Source organism: Trachypithecus francoisi, unplaced genomic scaffold (assembly GCF_009764315.1).
Source record: "Trachypithecus francoisi isolate TF-2019V2 unplaced genomic scaffold, Tfra_2.0 Lachesis_group8, whole genome shotgun sequence".
Taxonomy (NCBI): Eukaryota; Metazoa; Chordata; class Mammalia; order Primates; family Cercopithecidae; genus Trachypithecus; species Trachypithecus francoisi.
In genome coordinates, this window is record NW_022681473.1 from 98,049,707 (window position 1) to 98,070,715 (window position 21,009).

The 21,009-nt window shown below is 45.1% G+C and overlaps 1 protein-coding gene across 1 annotated transcript in view; it reads right to left on the bottom strand.

Annotated features, from left to right (window-relative positions):
- Positions 1-13,400, bottom strand: part of SLC35F2 (solute carrier family 35 member F2) — a 70,244-nt gene extending 56,844 nt beyond the window's left edge. The window contains exon 1 of the mRNA XM_033205354.1: positions 13,136-13,400. Within this exon, the coding sequence (XP_033061245.1) occupies positions 13,136-13,245 (110 nt within the window). The 5' untranslated portion in view covers positions 13,246-13,400. The remainder of the gene's footprint in view (positions 1-13,135) is intronic.
- Positions 13,401-21,009: the final 7,609 nt, after the last annotated feature.

A 21,009-nucleotide genomic window follows, 5' to 3' on the forward strand; every position in this document is an offset into this window, starting at 1 on the left:
CCAGGCGCAGCGGCTCCCACCTATAATGCCAGCACTTTGGGAAGCCGAGGCAGACAGATCACCTAAGGTCAGGAGTTTGAGATCAGTCAGGCCAACGTGGTGAAATCTCCTCTCTACTAAAAATACAAAAATTAGTTGGGCCTGGAGGCACACACCTGTAATCCCAGCTACTCAGGAGGCGGAAGCAGGAGAATCGCTTGAACCCGGGAGGCAGAGGTTCAGTGAACTGAGATCGTGCTACTGCACTCCAGGCTGGGTGACAGAGCCAGACTCCTTCTCCAATAAACAATCAATCAATCAATCAATCAATCAATAAAGTTATTGTAAGAATTACATGAGTTAATTCACCCTGAGGTCTCAGAATAGTGTGGTTGCTCTCAGTACACAAAGTAAGCCTTACTCAACAAATGTTATTATTGTTATTTCTTGCTTGATATCACAGTGAAAAGCTTAGGAAATGCTCTTCCCCCAAGTATATCCTAAACACTTCTGGAGCAGGAATATCCCCACAATTCTCTGGGAAGATCTACTGCATCCACCCAGCACAACACCATTCTCCTTAGTAAGGCTATGTTAGACTGAAGAAACAAAATCTGTTTTTTCCTTAAGTACTCTTACATTTTTAAGAAATGACTAGAAGGTTCACGCCTGTAATCCCAGCACTTTGGGAGGCCAAGGCAGGCAGATCGCCTGAGCCCAGGAGTTCAAGACCAGCCTGGGCAACCTGACAAAACTCAGCTATTCGGGAGGCTGAGGCTGGAGGATTGCTTGAGCCTAGGAAGTCGAGGCTGCAGGGAGCCATGTTTGTGCCACTGCACTCCAGCCTGGGTGATACAGTGAGATGCCATCTCCAAAAAAAAAAAGAAAGGAAAAAGAAATTACTAGAAAGAAATTTTGGATTTACCTGTGGTTTTTCATGGAATCTCTCTGTGTATCATTAACATAAATAACCAAGTTTTTGTGACACATTACTTGTCTGATGGCTTTAAATAACATGGGCCCTGGCTGGGTACCGTGGCTCACACCTGTAATCCCAAACACTTTGGGAGGCTGAGGCGGGCAGATCACTTGAGGTCAGGAGTTCAAGACCAGCCTGGCCAACATGGTAAAACCCCATCTCTACTAAAAAATACAAAAATTTGCTGGGCATGGTGGTGTGCGCCTGTAATCCACACTACTCAGGAGGTTGAGGCAGGAGAATTGCTTGAACCCTAGAGGCGGAGGTTGCAGTGAGTCGAGATCGTGCCATTGCACTCCAGCCTTGGTGACAGAGCGAGACTCTGTCTCAAAAAAATAAAAAATAAAAAAATAATAACATAAGCTCCTGTCACCATCCAAAATAAACAGCTCAAAATATCTGGATTGAAAGCTTTTATAACTTATTAAAATGAAAACCATTCAAATCTTTATTTGGGATCTATTTATACTTTGACTACAAGCAATTCTAAGAAACTGAGTCATCTGGTTTCAACAGTGTTAAGATGGTAGAAATCATAATTTAGAAAGAACACAGGGTTCCAGCGATATGACTGGTAATAGAAAAAAAAAAAAAGTCACATGTGACAACCTGGGAGAAAAAAGGCTGAAAAGAATCAGACAAATGATTCATACCAATGCCTATGAACATACTGTTGCCTCTCAGCAGAAAAAAGTTAACGATGATGATCCTGAATCATGAAGAAAACGTGATACCACAATAAATGTACTGTTTATCAAAAGAGTAGTCTCACATATTTGTCTTAAATATGCCATGAAAATTTTTAAATAATGGTTTTTTTCTTGGTAAAATCTCCAGGATTAGTTGCAAATGGACACACTAAGTAACTAAATGGCTTGGCCTACCCTAAGACAGTTGTTCAGTACAAACCAATTAATCCTCAAAGAATTGCTGCCAAAATTATGAATAAATGAATTAGCAAACGTTAACAATCCATTACACAGTGTCACTCAACTGGATTTAAAAGTGAATTTTAGGCTGGGCACAGTGGCTCACGCATGTAATACCAGCACCTTGGGAGGCTAAGGTAGGTGGATCACTTGAGGTCAAGAGTTTAAGGCCAGCCTGGCCAAAACGGTGAAACCCAATCTCTACGAAAATACAAAATTTAGCTGGACATGGTGGCGGGCACCTGTAATCTCAGCTACTCAGAAGGCTGAGGCAGGAGAATCGCTTGAACCCGGGAGGCGGAGGTTGCAGTGAGCCAAGATCATGCCACTACACTACAGTCTCAGCAGCAGAGCAAGACTCTCTCAAAAAAAAAAAAAAAGTGAATTTTAATGCTTGAAAGAATGAGTTTTAAATTATCTGGAAAATTAGCCTGTGTGAAATGATTCGTTCTCTCTGATTGTCTTCAGTAAATAACATAAGGAAGTTTTTATAGCTTTTCTTTTACAGATAGGGACTTACCCTGTTGCTCAGATTAGAGTGCAGTGGAGTGACTTTGAAATACTGGACTCACAAGCTCAAGCAATCCTCCTGCTTCAGCCTTCTGAGTAGCTAGGATTGTAGGCCTAAACCACTGCACATGGCTAATATTCTATTTTTTATTTTTTTTGTAGAGACAGGACTCTCGTTTTGTTGCCCAGGCTGGTCTCGAACTCCTAAGCTCCAGAAAGCTTCCTGTCTCAGTGTCCCAAAGTGCTGGGACCACAGGCATGAGCAAGTCTACTACAGCTTTTTAATAAAGCTACCAAAACCTACCTACACAGGCAATTTCCTGGGGAGGCAATTCACTTCTTCCAAAAATGTGGCTACCTTCAAAAATAATCTCTGAAAGCTATTCAGAAATAGCCTAACTTTTATTTCAGTCTTAACTCATACATCTCATGGGAGACACTGCTACCATTTCAGTTCTGTGCCAGGCATAAAGTACTGCAGGAACTTCAAAGATGAATTATCATCTCTGTCCTTAAAAAGGCACTCTCCTAGGCAAGTGATAATTATACTCAGCATTACAATACGAGAAGTGCAATGATGAGGTGGAAACAGGTACACAGAGGGGCACCCAACCGAAGATGTGAGTCAGGAGGGACAGAGAGAGGAAACAGGGAAGATTTCCTACTTGGTGCTAACAGCGAAAGCAATCCCAGGAGGGAACTACAGGTGCAAAGGCGCAGGTATGGCGTGCACAAGGGCAGGTCAGTGTCGCTGGACCGAGTGCCAAGTGAGAGAGGGACATTCTGGGAGGTGAACCTGGAGAGGGAAGTGGGCCAGTGATGGAAAGCCTCATAGTTCATGTCGAGAAGCCTGAACTCTCACAAGACGACAAGTGCTAAATGATTCTATTTATATGAGGTATCTAGAGAAGTCAGATTCATAGAGACAGAAAGTAGAACCGTAGTTGCCAGGGGCTGGGGAGGGCGAGTGCAGAGTTATTATTTGAAATGTACAGAGTTTGGGATAATAAACAAGTTCTGGAAACAGATATGGTGATGGTGGCACAGTATTACAAATGTACTTAATCCCCCTGAACGGTACACGTAAACATGGCTAAAATAGTACATTTTATGCTATGCATATTTTACCACAATAAAAAAAAAAACTTAAAAAAGGAATTATTATGTTCAGGTAACGAGGAAGAAGAAAGAGGAGAGGAGGAGGGACAGTAGTTTGAGCTCTAACCAATAAACAGTGGCTTTCAGATTTGTTTTAGCTGCAGAACCCTTTCTTCAAACAGCATTGGTATAGACTTAATATTTGTGTCTCCTCAAAATTCATATGTTGAAACTTAATCCCTAATGTGATATTACTTGGAGGTGGGGCCTCTGGGAGATGATTAGGTCATGAAGGTGGAGTCTACATAAATGGGATTAGTGTCCTCACAAAAGGGACTCCAGAGAGCTCCCAAACCCTTTTTACCATGTGAGGACACAGCAAGAAAACAGCTGATGATGAACCAGGGGACACCAAGCCTGCAGGCACCTTGGTCTCAGAGCTCCCAGACTCCAGACTCTATGAAATAAGTTTCTTTGGCTTATAAGTTATCCATTGTACAGTATTATTGTTATTAATCGGGCATAAAAGCCCAACTATAAAACAAGCAATAGCAGCACACCCTGGTGGGTGCCAGAGGCCAGCCTAGAAGCCCACCAGCTCCTATTCCCTACTTGTCTCCCATGGTGAACCCTAAGGAACCTCCAGGGAACCCCAAGAGCTCCTCCAGTTTGCAAATCACTGGGGTAGGTGATGAGAAGAATCCCAAAAGGTTTTCAGCCTGAGCATAATGCAGTGAGCTTTCTTTCTTTTTTTAATTTTCTTGGGTACACTGGTCATATCACCTGAGATTTCTGAAAGAGTAAAGCAGGTCTGGGTTTTAGAATCAAATGAAACTATCTCAGCTCTGCCTCTCACTAGCCAACTGTCCTGGGCAAATTACTTACCTGCTTTGTCTATCAAAACAGAATAAAAAAACTATTTTTATAGGAGCGTCATGAGGATTGATGAAATGTAAGTAGGGTGCCTGATACACAGCGAATTCTCATTTGATGACAGCTATTAATACTCCTTCATTTTATTAGGCATCACTCTGACTTCTGTGTAGCAAGATGATTGGGGTTGGGGGTAGATGGAGGCATGGATGGAAGCTATTACTAAGTGAGAGACGATAAAGGCTTGAACTGAATTAGTGACAACAGGGATTTGAGGCTGGGCGCGGTGGCTCAAGTCTGTAATCCCGGCACTTTGGGAGGCTGAGATGGGCGGATAACCTGAGGTCAGGAGTTCGAGACCAGCCTGGCCAACATGGTGAAACCCCATCTCTACTAAAAATACAAAAATTAGCCAGGCATGGCAGCAGGCACCTGTAATTCCAGCTACTCGGGAGGCTAAGGCAGGAGAATCGCTTGAACCCAGGAGGCAAAGGTTGCAGTGAGCGGAGATTGCACCACTGCATTCCAGCCTGGGTGACAGAGCAAGACTCCGTCTCGGGGCCGGGGGGGGAAAGACAGTAGAGATTGAAGGGGGAGGTGGACTCTGGGACTATTCTGGAAGTGCTGTCAAGACAGGGAATAAGCACTAACTTCCTTCAAGTCAACCAGAAGAAAGAGGCAAAGAAAAGATGGAACAACCCAAAGGTTGTCTAGAAGTGGTCTAGGAGAAGAAGGAGACTACACCCTGGGGCAGAGAGAGGGGCAAGAGGCCCAGTGGAGGGCATGCTGGAGAACAGCTTTTCAATTCCAGTCTTCCCTCTCCCTACAGTGCATGCCTGCCCGTTTAACAACTCCCTCCAGTGTTGAAAAATCAATAAAACAGGTTCAGGCTGTCCAGCCAGCAATCATTCCTCACCTACCCTCTCCAAGCTCCTTGGGCTAATGGGCTGTAATCTAGAGAGACTGCCTCCTCCTCCTTTCAGAGCAGCTGATAGGAATAGCTTAACAGATGGTCACTGAACAACAGAAATCAACAGTGATTCTGTGGTGCCCAAGATTTCTCCATCCTAGGGTGCATCCCCTCCCCTCTACCTAGAGGGACTCAGACCCAAGCCTAGCTATCATCTCTTTCTTCAGCACATAGGGGACATGTATGAGAATGGTCATCACAGTGATGTTTGTGGAGGCTGGGAGTTGGAAACTGTCTGGTTGTCTAACACTGGTGGATGGACCGTGGAACCACAGAATACTCTGTAGCAGGTAAAACAATAGACTAGATCAGTGGTTCTCAACCAGGGATGATTTTTGTCCCCCAGAAGACATTTGGTAATTTCTGGAGACATTTTCGAATATCACAACTGGGAGTGGAGGTGAGGGTGCTATACTGGCACTTATTGGCTGGGGTCAGGGATCTACATCTTGCAGAACAGCCCCAATAAATAATTAGTCAACTCAAGGCCGGGCGTGGTGGCTCAATTCTATAAACCCAGCACACTGGGAGGCCGAGGCGGGTGGATCACTTAAGGTCAGGAGTTCGAGACCAGCCTGGCCAACATGGTGAAACCTCATCTCTACTAAAGATACAAAAATTAGCCAAACATGGTGGCAGGTGTCTGTAATCTCAGCTGCTCGGGAGGCTGAGGCAGGAGATTCATTTGAATCAGGAGGGGGAGTTGCAGTGACCCGAGATCATGCCACTGCACTCCAGCCTGGAGTGAGACTCCATCTCCAGAAAAAAAAGAATTAGTCAACTCAAAATGTCAAGAAGGCTGAGGTTGGCCAGGTGCCGTGTCTCACGCCTGTAATCCCAGTACTTTGGGAGGCTGAGGAGGGTGGATCACCTGAGGTCGGGAATTCAAGACCAGCCTAGCCAACATGGTGAAACCCTGTCTCTACTAAAAATACAAAAATTAGCTAGACATGGTGGCAGATGCCTGTAATCCCAGCTACTTGGGAGGCTGAGGCTGGAGAAAGGCTTGAACCCAGGAGACGGAGGTTGCAGTGACTGGAGATTGCACCATTGCACTTCAGCCTGGGTGACAAGAGCGAAACTCCGTCTCAAGAAAAATAAAAATAAAAATAAATTAAAAAAAAAAAAAGAAGGCTGAGGTTGAAAAACACACTAGATGAACAAAATAACATGACTGGGTCACAAACATACAATGTTTGTGACAGTCATATAATGTTTGACAGACATATAATGTTTGTGCACAGTCAAAATGTTTTCTAAAAAAAGGGATGTAATCTTTTATACAACGCCTATTTATTGGTATTAAGGATTCATTCTCAGCCATGTATCACATATTTATTGGGAATCTATTGCAAGGTCAGTAATGTTACAATCAGAATATAGAATGGCCATAACTAGATGATTCCTGATTCCTGGAGTCTAGTAGAATGGGAAGATACTAAATAATTTCATAGTAAAAAGGGGGAAGGGAGGAGAATTTATGGAGATTAGTAGAATCCAGAGTTTCCCAATTTCCCACGGAATTGCACAAGCCACAAAAGATTCCTAACCTTACATCTTTGTTTAAATAACACTATAAAACAATATGTTTTTATGCAGGGCGACATACCAGCTTAGGATTTATGCTGCATACACAGTGAGTGCTCAATAGATGTCTGTTGACTGGATAAGTCTGCACACTTAAGCACAACTAAACGACTCCTTCAAAAATGTCTGGGACTTTACCCTTTGGAAGGCAGAAACCCAAATGAAAGGAGAAAGCACAGGTGTACCCCAGACCTGTTGCTAGACAATAACAAGGAGTGTGGGTGTTGGCCGGGCGTGGTGGCCCAGGCCTGTAATCCCAGCACTTTGGGAGGTCATGGCAGGTGGATCACCTGAGACCAGGAGTTCAAGACCAGTTCGGCCAACACGGTGAAACCTCATCTCTGCTAAAAATACAGAATTGGCTGGGCACAGTGGCTCACGCCTGTAATCCCAGCACTTTGGGAGGTTGAGGTTGGGGAATCACGAGGTCAGGAGTTTGAGACCAGCCTGGCCGACATGGTGAAACCCTGTCTCTACTAAAAATAGAAAAAATTAGCTGGGTGTGGTGACAGGCACTGTAATCCCAGCTAATCAGGAGGCTGAGGCAGGAGAATCGCTTGAACCCAGGAGGCAGAGGCTGCAGTAAGCCGAGATCACGCCACTGCATTCCAGCTGGGGCGACAGTGCGAGACTCCATCTCAAAAAAAAAAAAAAAAAATTAAATTGGCTGGGCACAGTGGCTCACGCCTGTAATCCCAGCACTTTGGAGGGGGCAGAGATGAGCCGATTACCTGAGGTCAGGAGTTCAAGACCAGCCTAGCCAACATGGCAAAACCCTGTCTCTACTGAAAATACAAAAATTAGCTGGGCATGGTGGCATGCGCCTGTAATCCCAGCTACTACCAGAGAGGCTGAGGCAGGAGAATCGCTTGAACCCGGGAGGCGGAGATTGCAGTGAGCTGAGATCACACCACTGCACTGCAGCCTGGACAACAGAGCAAGACTCCATCTCAAAAAAAAAATTAGCCAGGCATGGTGACCCATGCTTACAATCCCAGCTACTCGGGAGGCTGAGATAAGAGACTCGCGTGAACTCAGGAGATCACGCCACTGCACTCCAGCCTAGGCTAGACTCCATCTCAAATAAAACAAAGGAATGTGGGTGTAGACTGACCACCTATTATCCTTCCCTCTTCCAGCCCATGCCCCTTCACACCAAGCCACTTGAAGTTCCTTAAGCAAAACACTTTCTGGCACTTTCAGGCCTCGACTACCCTTCCTCACCTAGGCTACCTGGAAAACTCATTCAGTCTTCATAATCCCGATCACCTTCCCTCTCAAGCTCCCCAACCCTACCTCACCCTGGTAAACTTGGTCTCTGCCCTCTTTTGTGCCATTGCTGAACCTTGCACTTACCTTTATAGCACTTAATATAACTTTTTACCATAATTTGATTATGAGCTTTCTCTAGAGCAGGAACTTAGTCCTGTTCATTATGGCCAAAGAGACTAGTCTGAAGCCTAGAACATTACAGATGTCCAAGGCTTAGTGAATGAAAGAATCAATGAATAAACCATGTCTGGCACTCTGCTACAAAAGGAATATGATAAAATCCATGCCCTCGAAAAGTTTACCATCGTTTGATGGGAAAAAGGATAAATATATAAAACAATAATTAAAGGTTTTTTTTTTAGAGATACAAAGTTGATGATTGTTATAAGGAATACACATTTTTAAAATATGTGAATAGGCTTGGTGCAGTGACTCATGCCTGTGACCCCAGCATTCGGGGAGGCCAAGACGGGAGGACTGCTTGAGCCCAGGAGTTCAAGATCAGCCCGAGTAACATAGTAAGATTTTGTCCCTACAAAAACTGAAATTAAAAATTAAAAACATATATATGAATAAATTAGGATCTATGTGTCAGAATGTAAACTGACAGTATACCATTAAATAATAATACCAGGTGCAGGGGCCCACACTTGTAATCCCAACACTTTGGAAAGCCGAGGCAGGTGGATCACCTGAGCCCATGAGTTTGAGACCAGCCTGGGCAACATGATGAAACCCTGTCTCTATGAAAAAAAAAAATTAGTAGTGCATGGCAGTGCATGCCATAGTCCCAGCTACTCAGGAGGCTGAAGTGGGAGGATTACCTGAGCCACGGAGGTCGAGGCTGCAGTAAGCCATGATCAGCCACTGCACTCCAGCCTCGCCAACAAAGCGAGACCCTGTCTCAAAAATAATAATAATAATAATAAACAATTAAATAAGAAGTATTCTCAGATACTCCTGGAAGTCCACGGTCTTGTATCAGAATACTTTTCACTTGAGTTGACAGCAACGACAAAAGCCAAAATTACAAAGTCCACTAAGGAATATATGCTTCTCACTATCATGAATGCCTGGAACACAGTAAGTGTTCAATAAACTTTTATTGAATGAGTGATCTGATATTCCTAATTATAGAGAAAAGTTGTCTGTACCCTATGGGGGCAGGTATATTAAGAGCTGGGGTCGGCCGGGCGTGGTGGCTCAAGCCTGTAATCCCAGCACTTTGGGAGGCCGAGACAGGCGGATCACGAGGTCAGGAGATCGAGACCATCCTGGCTAACACTGTGAAACCCCGTCTCTACTAAAAAATACAAAAAACTAGCTGGGCAAGGTGGCGGGCGCCTGTAGTCCCAGCTACTCGGGAGGCTGAGGCAGGAGAATGGCGTAAACCTGGGAGGCGGAGCTTGCAGTGAGCTGAGATCCAGCTACTGCACTCCAGCCTGGGCGACAGAGCGAGACTCCGTCTCAAAAAAAAAAAAAAAAAAAAGAGCTGGGGTCACTTAGAACATATCCTCCTCATAATAAAAACATAACAAGCTCTAGGCCCCAACATTTTCCCTATATTTAGTACCCAGTTGCCCAAAAAGGCTCTTCTTGTCCCTTTTTGGTAAAAGGAGAAGAAATGAGCTATGTGGTTATAAATCTCTCTCTGTATCTTGCCCATATGGTGATAACACATCACATCCATTCACCAACCTCTTTCTACACTCTCCCACCCTTGGTTCCCTGGCCACAGGTGGGGATTCACAAAGCTAAACTCAAACTTGGGACATGAGTTTTGACAACAAAGTTTAAAATATTGAGTATTAGGAGTACTGGATATCTGGTAAACCACTATTTTCTGATTGCTGGGTCGGATAAAGAGAAACTGCAATCCAAAATCCAAGTGCTTGGATGGCTGCCAGAGGTAGGAATGGAAACTTTAATTAACAAAAGAGCCCAGCCAACCAAACAAGAAGCTCAGCCCAAGACCCTTGGAATAAAGACCAATAAAGGGAAGAGTTCAGGGAGGGAGGCAGAATGGAAAGGAAGCCTTAAGAACTTTTGTCATCGCTCAGTCATTCACTCATTCATTCATTCATTCACGTGCTAAGGGTTGTGGTAGACATAAAAAAGAAAAAGACACCATTTCTGCTGTTAAAGAACTTCATCCATGGCTGGGTATGGTGGCTCACACCTGTAATCCCAGCACTTTGGGAGGCCAAGGCAGGCAGACCACCTGAGGCTGGGAGTTCGAGAACAGCCTGACCAACATGGAGAAATCTCGTCTCTACTAAAAATACAAAATTAGCCAGGTGTGGTGGCACACGCCTGTAATCCCAGCTACTCGGGAGGCTGAGCGGAAGAACAGCTTGAACCTGGGAGGTAGAGGTTGCAGTGAGCTGACATCCAGCCTGGGCAACAAGAAACTCCGTCTAAAAAAAAAATGCACAGAACCGCTATTCCACAAGAAAGCAAAAAGCCCTCAAAGAGATACATAAAAAGGACATTCATAGACAAAAGAAATATCATATTTAGTAGGCTACTAGACTGATTATAAAACATACCCGGATTCCAAAAGTATCAGAACATTAGGAGAGGAAAAAAAAAAAAAAAATCAGGCCAGGTGCCGTGGCTCATGCCTGTAATCCCAGCACTTTGGGAGGCTGAGGTAGATAGATCACCTGAGGTCAGGAGTTCAAGACCAGCCTGGCCAACATGGTGAAACCCTGTCTCTACTAAAAATACAAAAATTAGCCGAGTGTGGTGGCGGGCGTCTGTAATCCCAGCTACTCAGGAGGCTGAGGCAGGAGAATCACTTGAACCCAGGAGGCGGAGGCTGCGGTGAGCCAAGATTGCGCCACTGCATTCCAGCCTGGACAACAAGAGCAAAACTCTGTCTCAAAAAAAAAAAAGAAAAAGACAAAAAAAAAATCATTGTTAATTCTTATCACATCTTGTTAAACAGACATCTTGCCATATCATCTGCCCCAGCCTCAAGGCCACTGGCATCTCCTGAAGTAATCACCACATGTTCCCATCACCCAAGAATAGAGAGAGCTAATGGTGACAACTAACCCATACAGAGCACTGAAAGGAGCCAGGCTTTGTCTGCCCTCTCCTGCGCAGTCACCCAATTAATTCTTGTAACAGCCCTACAAGGTAGGTACTGTTATTATCTCCATTTTACAAATAAGAAAACTGGAGCACAGGCCAGGCGCAGTGGCTCACACCTGTAATCCCACTACTTTGGGAGGTGGAGGCAGGTGGTTCACTTGAGGTCAGGAGTTCAAGACCAGCCTGGTCAACATGGGGAAATCCCATCTCTACTAAAAGTACGAAAAAAATTAGCCAGGCATGGTGGTACATATCTGTAATCCCAGTTACTTCAAAGGCTGAGGTAGGATAATCGCTTGAACCCGAAAGGTTTAGGTTGCAGTTAGCTGAGATCGAGCCACTGCACTCAGGCCTGGGTGACAGAACGAGACTCCATCAGGAAGGAAGGAAGGAAGGAGGAAGGAAGGAAGGAAGGGAAGGAAGGAAGGGAGGGAGGGAGGGAGGGAGGGAAAGGAAGGGAGGGAGCCTGGAGCACAGATAAGTGACTTGTCAAGGAAGGAAGGAAGGAAGGAAGGAAGGAAGGAAGGAAGGGAAGGAAGGGAAGGAAGGAAGGAAGGGAAGGAAGGGAAGGAAGGGAAGGAAGGGAAGGAAGGGGAGGGGAGGGGAGGACTGACTTGTCCAAGGTCACCCAGCCAGGATTTGAGTCCAGAATGTGAATGCCCTTAGCCATTACACTGAATTGCCTCCCAGCTGGGAACTTTCAACAAATGTATCAGGACATACACAACTGGATGCTACAAGGTGGTTTTGGGCCAACTTCCCCCTTTAAACACATGCATCAATTTCAAACTATATTTGTATGATAAAAAATGCTTACAGCTTTATCGATCTCGTTTTTAAAATGGTATGGCTTTTCAGGACATATCTTTCACAATCGTTAAAGGGAAATTCGCTTTGTTAATATGAAAAAAAAATCAAAGGCCTGTTTCATGAGTTGTCAGAGGCCCAAGTTGCTTAGAATAGGGCTTGCAGGCATCACCTCTTAAAAGATCATCTTGTGGCCTTGGGCAAATTGCTTAGCCTTCTTTGTTCTCCAGCGGCAAAGTGGACATAACAATAGTACCATCTCCTAAAGTGGTGAGGATTAGCTGGTATTATCCACATAAATTGTTATGCACTGTACCTGACACACAGCGAATGCCCAATAAATGTCTTTCACTATTTAGGTCCTGGGTTCTCTCATTTCCAGAGTGCAAGTCCTCCAGCAACCACAGAAACGCTTTCTAGGGTCCCTGCGTCCCACGAGCATAGTGATACCACAAGGAGGTCTCCCTGGACCCCAGTCCTGGGGGTGGCCATGTCACTTCCCTTAGGCCGAGGAAGGCAGGGCCGGCTCTGGTTTCCCGCCCGGCAGTAGCACAAAACTTAACCAGGATTTCTCACTTGGGTCAACTCTCGGATCACCGCGCCCAGTCTGGAGGGCTCGGCAGCAGACAGAATGAGGGCGCCGGCGTCAGGAAGTGGCGCTCACCCACCTGCCCAGCCCGAGGTGGGCACTCCTCCTTCACAGCATCCCCAGGGACCTCGTCCCTCCCCGGCGGAACGCCCCAGAGGACCGACCTAACAGTGCCAACAGTGTGGATTTCCCCCCAAATCCTCTAAAATACATTGCCACGATTTCGAAACGGGAGCCGAGGGAGACGCACCAAGTGCTTCCCGAGGCCAGGTAAAACGCACCATTCCTGGCGCACGTGTTGAGCCCCGAACCGAAGTCCGTGTGGTCTTCCCCTCTGCCTCCCTGCTGGGAGCCTCAGAGCTTGTGCTCAGTGTCCACGTGCGCGTCGGGCCCGCAGCCGCCCCCGCGCCCCAGCGGAGCTGCAGCGCGCGCCTTCCACTCACCAAGTGAAGAGTTTGCCTTTTATCCTGCGCAGCAGGCTGTAGAACTCGCCCCCTGCTCCCTCCGCGAGGGGCTCTGGGGCGCCGGGACTCGCCGGCGAGTCTGCCTCCATGGGCGCCCTTACGCGTCTCCAGCGCCCAAAACCCCCGAAGTGCTGGGTCCCGGAAGACGGGAGGCGGCGCCTGTGCGGTCGGCTGGGGCTCCGCTCTGGCCCTGCGCTCCCTCCCTCGCTCGCCCGCTCGCGTCCCTCTCGCTCCTCCGCCCGCGTCCCTCTCGCTCCTCCGCCCGGCTCCTTCAGCGACCAATCATGAACTGTCAAGCCCTAAGGGCCAAACAATACATTTGCAGATTACAACCTGGCACCTTCAGGGTGGCAGGAGGAGAAAGGGCAATTTTTTTTTTCGTACTGGCAGCTGAGCCTCATTGTTGAGCGACACCCAATGTGTCTTTCAGGTTTTTAGGGTTCCTTGTTTGAAATCACAAGATACGGTGACACTAGGTTATTGTAGGTGATTCCTAAGCTAAGAAGCGGTGAGTGAGCCGGGACAGTGAGTGAGCTAACTAGTGAGTGAGCTAACTGGAAGGACTGGCTGACCCCTCCTCCTCCCTCCCACTCTCCCTCCCTCTGGCTGATTTGTACAAGATCGCTTCATTAAAATAGCTGAAGGCTGGCAGGGCGCTTTGGAACGCCTGTAATCCCAGCGCTTTGGGAGGCCGAGGCGGGTGGATCACCTGAGGTCAGGAGTTCGAGACCAGCCTGGAAAACATGGTGAAACCCCGTCTCTACTAAAAATACATAAATTAGCCGGGCAGGGTGACGGGTGCCTGTAGTCCCAGCCACTCGAGAGGCTGAGGCAGGAGAAACGTTTGAACCCGGGAGGCGGAGGTTGTGAGCCGAGATCGCGCCTTTGCACTCCAGCCTGGGCAACTGAGTGAGACGTCGTCTCAAAAAAAAAAAAAAAAAAAAAAACCTGAAGGCGCTTCAGGTCTGTGTCGCTTTTCCTACAAAACATGGGTGAGATCCTAAAAAGATCTTGGAAACGTGCCTTTGTGGCGTGGATGGAGGCGTGTCTCCTTCCTCGCGGTGTGTTGGTTTTGTCTTTCCGTATTCAATTGTCTCCGCCGTGCCAGGGGGGGAGACGGTGCCAACCCCCCACGCTCGGCTGGGATGTCCTGCCCTGGCCACGCCTTCCGAGGCTTCCACGGGCCAAAGAGGGATTAAGAGACACTAAGCTGGGGTCGAAAAGTTCCCGTCACTGACCCCCTGCTTCCGGAAAGGAGGAAATCCAGAAAACAAAAGAAAAGGTGTTGGGACCTTTTTTTTTTTTTTCCTGGCCACCTGCTTTGGGGATTGGGGTGAGGCGAAATAACGTTATGTTCAAATAGACAGGCTATGCAGACAAGCTGGCAATTCTGTAAAAGGAGTCTAAGAATAAAGAACAGCTTTCGAAAATGAAATATGGCTTCAGGAACCCCAAGTTTAGCAGCTGCAGGAACCTCAAAAAAACCTTTGAAACTAAGAACATGGTTATCCGTAGAGGACTAATTATTATAATACAAGCATATCATGAAACAAGAGGACATTAGAAGCACATTTAAGATCTCACTTTTGTAAAGTAAACAACTCATTTAACCCTGCACATTGACAACGTTGAATTCTACCTGAGCCCTGTGCTCCTAGAAAATAATGACAATTATTAAACCTTCCTACACTGGGCGCGGTGGCTCACGCCTGTAATCCCAGTGCTTTGGGAGACCGAGGCGGGCGGATTACCTGAGGTCAGGAGTTCGAGACCAGCCTGGCCAACATGGCGAAATCCTGTCTCTACTAAAACTACAAAAATTAGCCAGGCGTTTTGGTATGTGCCTGTAATCCCAGCTACTTGGGAGGCTGAGGCAGGAGAACCGCTTGAACCTGGGAGGCAGAGGTTGCAGTGAGCCAAAATGGTGCCACTGCACTTCAGCCTGGGCAACAGAGTAAGACTGTCTCAAAAAAAAAAAAAAGAAAAAGACAGAGGCCATGCGCAGTGGCTCACGCCTATAATCCCAGTACTTCGGGAGGCCGAGGCAGGTGGATCACCTGAAGTCGGGAGTTCAAGACCATCCTGACCAACATGGAGAAACTCCATCTCTACTAAAAATACAAAATTAGCTGGAGTGGTGGCGCACACCTGTAATCCCAGCTACTCGGGAGGCTGAGGCAGGAGAATCGTTTGAACCTGGGAGGCAGAGGTTGCGGTGAGCCGAGATCGCACCATTGCACTCCAGCCTGGGCAAAAAGAGCGAAACTTGGTCTCAAAAAAAAAAGAAAGAAAGAAAGAAAGAGACAGAGAGAGAAAGAGAAAGAAGAAAATAAACCTCCCACCTTTTTTTTTAATCAAAGATTTTGGTTGAATTTCTCTTCCTCATACCTCTGAACTTTCACCCACCCTGACCCTGAGCCCAGGTAACCCCTCCTTAGTAGCCCCTCCTGAGAAGCTGGCCTCAGGGTGAAACATTCCATGATCTACTATCCAACGGAGCCATCTTTTCATTCCACTTCCTGCCGGTAGAGAATAGACCCTTTCCTCCTACTGCAGGAACCCTTCCCCATAGTCCCCACCCATCCCCATTTGCAATAATCCCTTCAAATAAAGTCTCTCCTTAACCAAATTTGATTTGTTTTTTATTTGCAATATATGCAGTAGTTACCCCCTTACCTGAGGTTTTGATTTCCACGGTTTTAGGTACCACATCCAATTACCCTCTGAAAATAGATGACTGTAGTTAAGATATTTTGAGAGAGCGACCACATTCACATAACTTTTATTACAGTATATTGTTATAATTGTTCTATTTTATTATGAGTTGTTAATTTCTTACTGTGCCAATTTTATAAATTAAATTTTATTATAGGTATGTATAGGAAAAAAATATATACTGTATAGGACTGAATACTATCTGCAGTTTCAGACATCCACCGGGGGTCTTGAAACATAAGGGAGGACTACTATGTTTGATTATGTGAATATGAAGAAAAATACAAGATACACATCAACACAAGTAACTTTAAAAGAGGGTGCGGGGCCAGGTGCGGTAGCTCATGCCTGTAATCCCAGCACTTCAGGAGGCTAAGGCAGGAGGATTGTTTGAGCTCAGGAGTTTCAGACCAGCCTGGGCAACATAGTGAGACCGTCTAAAAAATAAAAAATAAAAATCTCTGGCACATATAATAGAGTCCCTTTTTTTTTTTTTTTTTTTTTTTTTTGATGGAGTCTCTCTGTCCTCAGGCTGGAATACAGTGGCCCTATCTCGGCTCACTGCAACCACCAACTCCCTGGTTCAAACGATTCTCCTGCCTCAGCCTCCCAAGTAGCTGGGACTACAGGCACGTGCCCATGTCTGGCTAATTATTGTATTTTTAGTAGAGACAGGGTTTGTTGTTGGCCAGGATGGTCTCGATCTCCTGACCTCATGATCCACTTGCTCGGCCTCCCAAACTGCCGTGATTACAGGTGTGAGCCACCACGCCCCGCCAAAAGAGTCCCTATTATGTAAAAATGGATGCTTTTGTATAAATACATAAGATTAAAAGATGGATTTATACATTGTAGCAAGCTGAATAATGTCCCCCAAAATATCCAGGTCCTAATCCTAGAACCTGTGAATGTTGCCTTGAGTAGCAAAATGGACTTTGCAGATGTGATTAAGTTACACACTGTGTGGCCAGTCGCGGTGACTCACTCCTGTAATCCCAGCATTTTGGGAGGCCGAGGCGGGTGGATCACGAGATCAGGAGTTCAATACCAGCCTGGCCAAGATGGTGAAACCCCGTCTAAAACAAACAAACAAACAAAATTAGCCGGGCACAGTGGCAGGCGCATGTAATCCCAGCTACTCGGGAGGCTGAAGCAGGAGAATCACTTGAATTCAGAGGGCGGAGGTTGCAGTGAGCCGAGATGATGCCACTGTACTCCAGCCTGGGCGACACAATGAGACTTCGTCTCAAAAAAAAGTAACACAACGTGAGATGGAGAGATTATCCTGTGGGCCATAATGTAATCATATTGTCATAGGAGGGAAACAGGCCGGGCATGGAGGATCACGCCTGTAATCCCAGCACTTTGGAAGGCCGAAGCGGGTGGATCACAAGGTCAGGAGTTCGACATCAGCTTTGCCAACACGGCGAAATCCCATCTCTATAAAAATACAAAAATTACCCGGGCATGGTGATGCACACCTGTAACCGCAGCTACTCAGAAGGCTGAGGCAGGAGAATTGCTTGAACCTGGGAGGCAGAGGTTGCAGTGAGCCGAGATCATGCCATTGCACTCCAGCCTGGGTAACATAGCAAGACTCTGTCCTGAAAAAAAAATAGGAGGGAAACAGAAAGAAAAGAAAATGATATAATGGAAGCAGAGGTTGAAGTGATGCACTTTGAAGACAGAGAAAGGCTAACACAACCCAAGGAATACACGCAGCCACCGGAAGCTCAGAGGCTCCAGAAGGAAGTAGCCCTGACAACCTTAGCCTTGACTATAGGCTGGTGAAACTGATTTCAGACTTCTGACCTCCAGAACTGTAAGAGAATAAATCTACGTTGTTTTAAGCCACTAAATTGGTGATTTATTACGGTGGCCACAGGAAACAAATGCAAAGGTATATACACTGATTTATAGAAATCAGGGTGCACTGTCAAGTGAAGAAAGCAAATTTTAGGGTAATTGTATAATGTGATTCCATTTTAATAAAAGCTACCAACTAAATATCTTTATATATACATACATATATTAATACACTGATAGACATATATTTATGTTTTCTGTGTTTATATGAGCAAGAAAAAGGATTTGGAAGAATACATAACAGGTTATTGATGATGGTTAAATCATGTGAGTGGTTGGGGATGGGGTCAGGGAATGAATAAGGGATTGAGAGATTGCCATATGTATCTTCATTTTGTGCTCGTACTATGAGCATATACTGCCTTTGCAATTTAAAAAATATACAATTAAGGCATTTTTCAATAGATCACATTAATATTAATTTAAAACAGGCTCAGCTGGGCCCGGTGGCTCATGCCTGTAATCCCAGCACTTTGAGAGGCCAAGGCAGGTGGATCACCTGAAGTCAGGAGTTCAAGACCAGCCCCACCAACATGGTGAAACCCCATCTCTACTAAATACAAAAAAAATTAGCCTGGCATGGTGGCACATGACTGTAATTCCAGCTACTTGGGCAGTAGCTGAGGCAGGAGAATTGCTTGAACCCAGAAGGCAGAGGTTGCAGTGAGCTGAGATTGTGCCATTACACTCCAGACTGGGCAACGAGAGCAAAACTCCATCTCAAAAAAAAAAAAAAAAAAACATATAAAGCTCAACATGTCACCCCCAGGAGACAATGGGGCCAGAAAATATAATTAACCACTGACATGGATTATAAAGTTATGGACAAAATTATATGTATTTGTTAAATACAAAATCCTCCTCAAAAAGTGGCAACAGTAGTACTACTCTAGCATTGCTCCAAAATGAGCTCATCCCTACTGAGGAGTATTGATCAGTCTACCTTATTTTGGTATCAGGATTAAAATACATTGAGTGGATCTACGGGCACCGATCCACAAGTTTATGTCGATGGAAATTTACTGGAAAAATAATTTAGGTGTTGGGGGTTTTGCACATAGTAACTTTACTTCTTACAATTACAAAATAACAGCTGCCACTTATTGAGCGCCTACTGTGTGCCAGATAATTTATATTTTCTATTGTATGTATCAAATCACCCCAAATCATAGAGGCTTCAAACAGCAATCATTTTACTATCGCTTGAGGTTTCTGTGGGTCAGGAATTTAGGAAGGTGTGGGCCAAGTGGTTCTGGCTTGAGATGTCTCTTGTGGTTGCTGTCAGAAGGTAGCTGAAGTGAGAAGGCAAGGGGTAGACTGGGAGGTTTGGGCTGGAGCATCGAGAACCTGACCAGCATCTCTCTCTCTCTCTCTCTCTCCATTTAGTTTCAGGGGCTTTCTATGTGGTCTCTGTTTGTGGGCTAATTTGCTAATTTGGGCTTCCTCATAGCCAGGTGATTTCAGAATAATTGGTCTGCTTACCTAGCAGCTGGCAGCCAGTTCTTACCCCAAGCAAGTGCCCTAAGAGAAAAAAGCCAGAGCTTATATTCAGTATCCTCCAACCAAAGACCACTGTAAATGTATATGTAGTTCAACAAGTTGAACTTATTACTCCTTGCTGTGAGAGAGAATTCATGTGATGGGGGAACCATAGATTCTCAGTAACAGCGAGTTAGAAAGAACTAAATATATATAGGCTATTAGCTTGTTGAGTGATTCAAAGAAGGATTTAAGGAAGCAGGAGTTCACTCTAGATTGGAGGCTGTTTGGATGCAGTTCTTACTGGCATCTCAAGACATCTATATGGAGGGCAGACTTGGGTGAGGAAAAAACTGTAATTGGTAAAGAACTAGCAGTCACTCATTTTGTCAAAAAGTCCAGAGTTGGTATTTTATGGGTGGCACAATGACATTGTTTTTGTGCTTAGAGAAGATTATGAGCTAGCCTTGCTTTATTTTGTTTTATCATGGTCTCAGGATAATCTCATCTGAGAATGATATTCTGTTAGATTATGTCCTATAAAAGAATAATATGAAGGCTGGGCGTGATAGCTCATGCCTGTAATCCCAGCATTTTGGAAGGCCGAGGCAGGTGGATCACCTAGGTCAGGAGTTCAAGACCAGCCTGGCCAACATGGCAAAACTCCATCTCTACTAAAAATACAAAAAGCCGGACGTGGTAGCTACTGGGGAGGCTGAAGCAGGACAATTGCTTGAACCCAGGGGGCAGAGGTTACAGTGAGCTGAGATCGTGCCACTGCACTCCAGCCTGCGTGACAGAATGAGACTCCATCTAAAAAATAATAATAATAATAATAATATGACTCAGTTGTAAGTGCCAGACCAGTTTCACAAAAACAAAACAAAACAAACACTGTTTATTTTCCTATTCTTTCTCAGTATCTCCTTTTATGACCTAGCCAAAAAAGTCATGTAGTCTCATTACCACCATAGTCCCAAACCCACCCAGACTCAAAGGAAGTGAATATAGACCCCACCTTTCAAAGGAACAGGGTGTCACCATCACATGGGAAAAGAGCATATGGGTTGGAGGATATAGTTGAAGCCATCAATGGTCTGCCACAAATGCTTTGCAAATTGCTCTCAGGCATAATTAATACTATTTTTCAGGTGAGTAAGCTAAAATTCAGAAAAGATTAAGTAAATTGTCCAAGATCTTTAGAATAATAACTGATACTGACATTAAAAGCACCAAGCTGTCTTTCCAATTTAATTGACAAGCATGTATGAGCCTCTTTCCCAGTATCTTTTACTCATTGCTTGTGAAAATAATTATAAAGAGATATACTTTTTAGATCTCACCAAATACAACATACTGAATAAGAAAAGCTATGATAGTCACATCCATATTAAGATTACCATTCACTTAAAAAAATAATAAGACTGTAGTTCTAAGTGACGGTTTTGGATGTTTGTCCCCTCTGAATCTCATGTTGAAATGTGATCCCAATGTTAGAGGTGGGGCCTGGTGGGAGTTAAACTAAAGTCATTTCTATAAACATTCAATGGGAACTTTCCAAATATAATCTATAAAGTTCATTTTAAAATCCTTACTTAAAAAGCTTTATTTTTAAAAATTCTGTTTGTAGCATCCTATTAAATACATTTATTGCTACTATTCTTGAGGCTCACAAGGACAATAGCTGCTTTATCTCAGCTAAGCCTCTTTATTTTCTCTTTCACAAGTATTCGAAGAATACTAGTCAGTGTCAATCTGTCTTCGATTTGAATGGCCTAAAGTACACAAGGTAC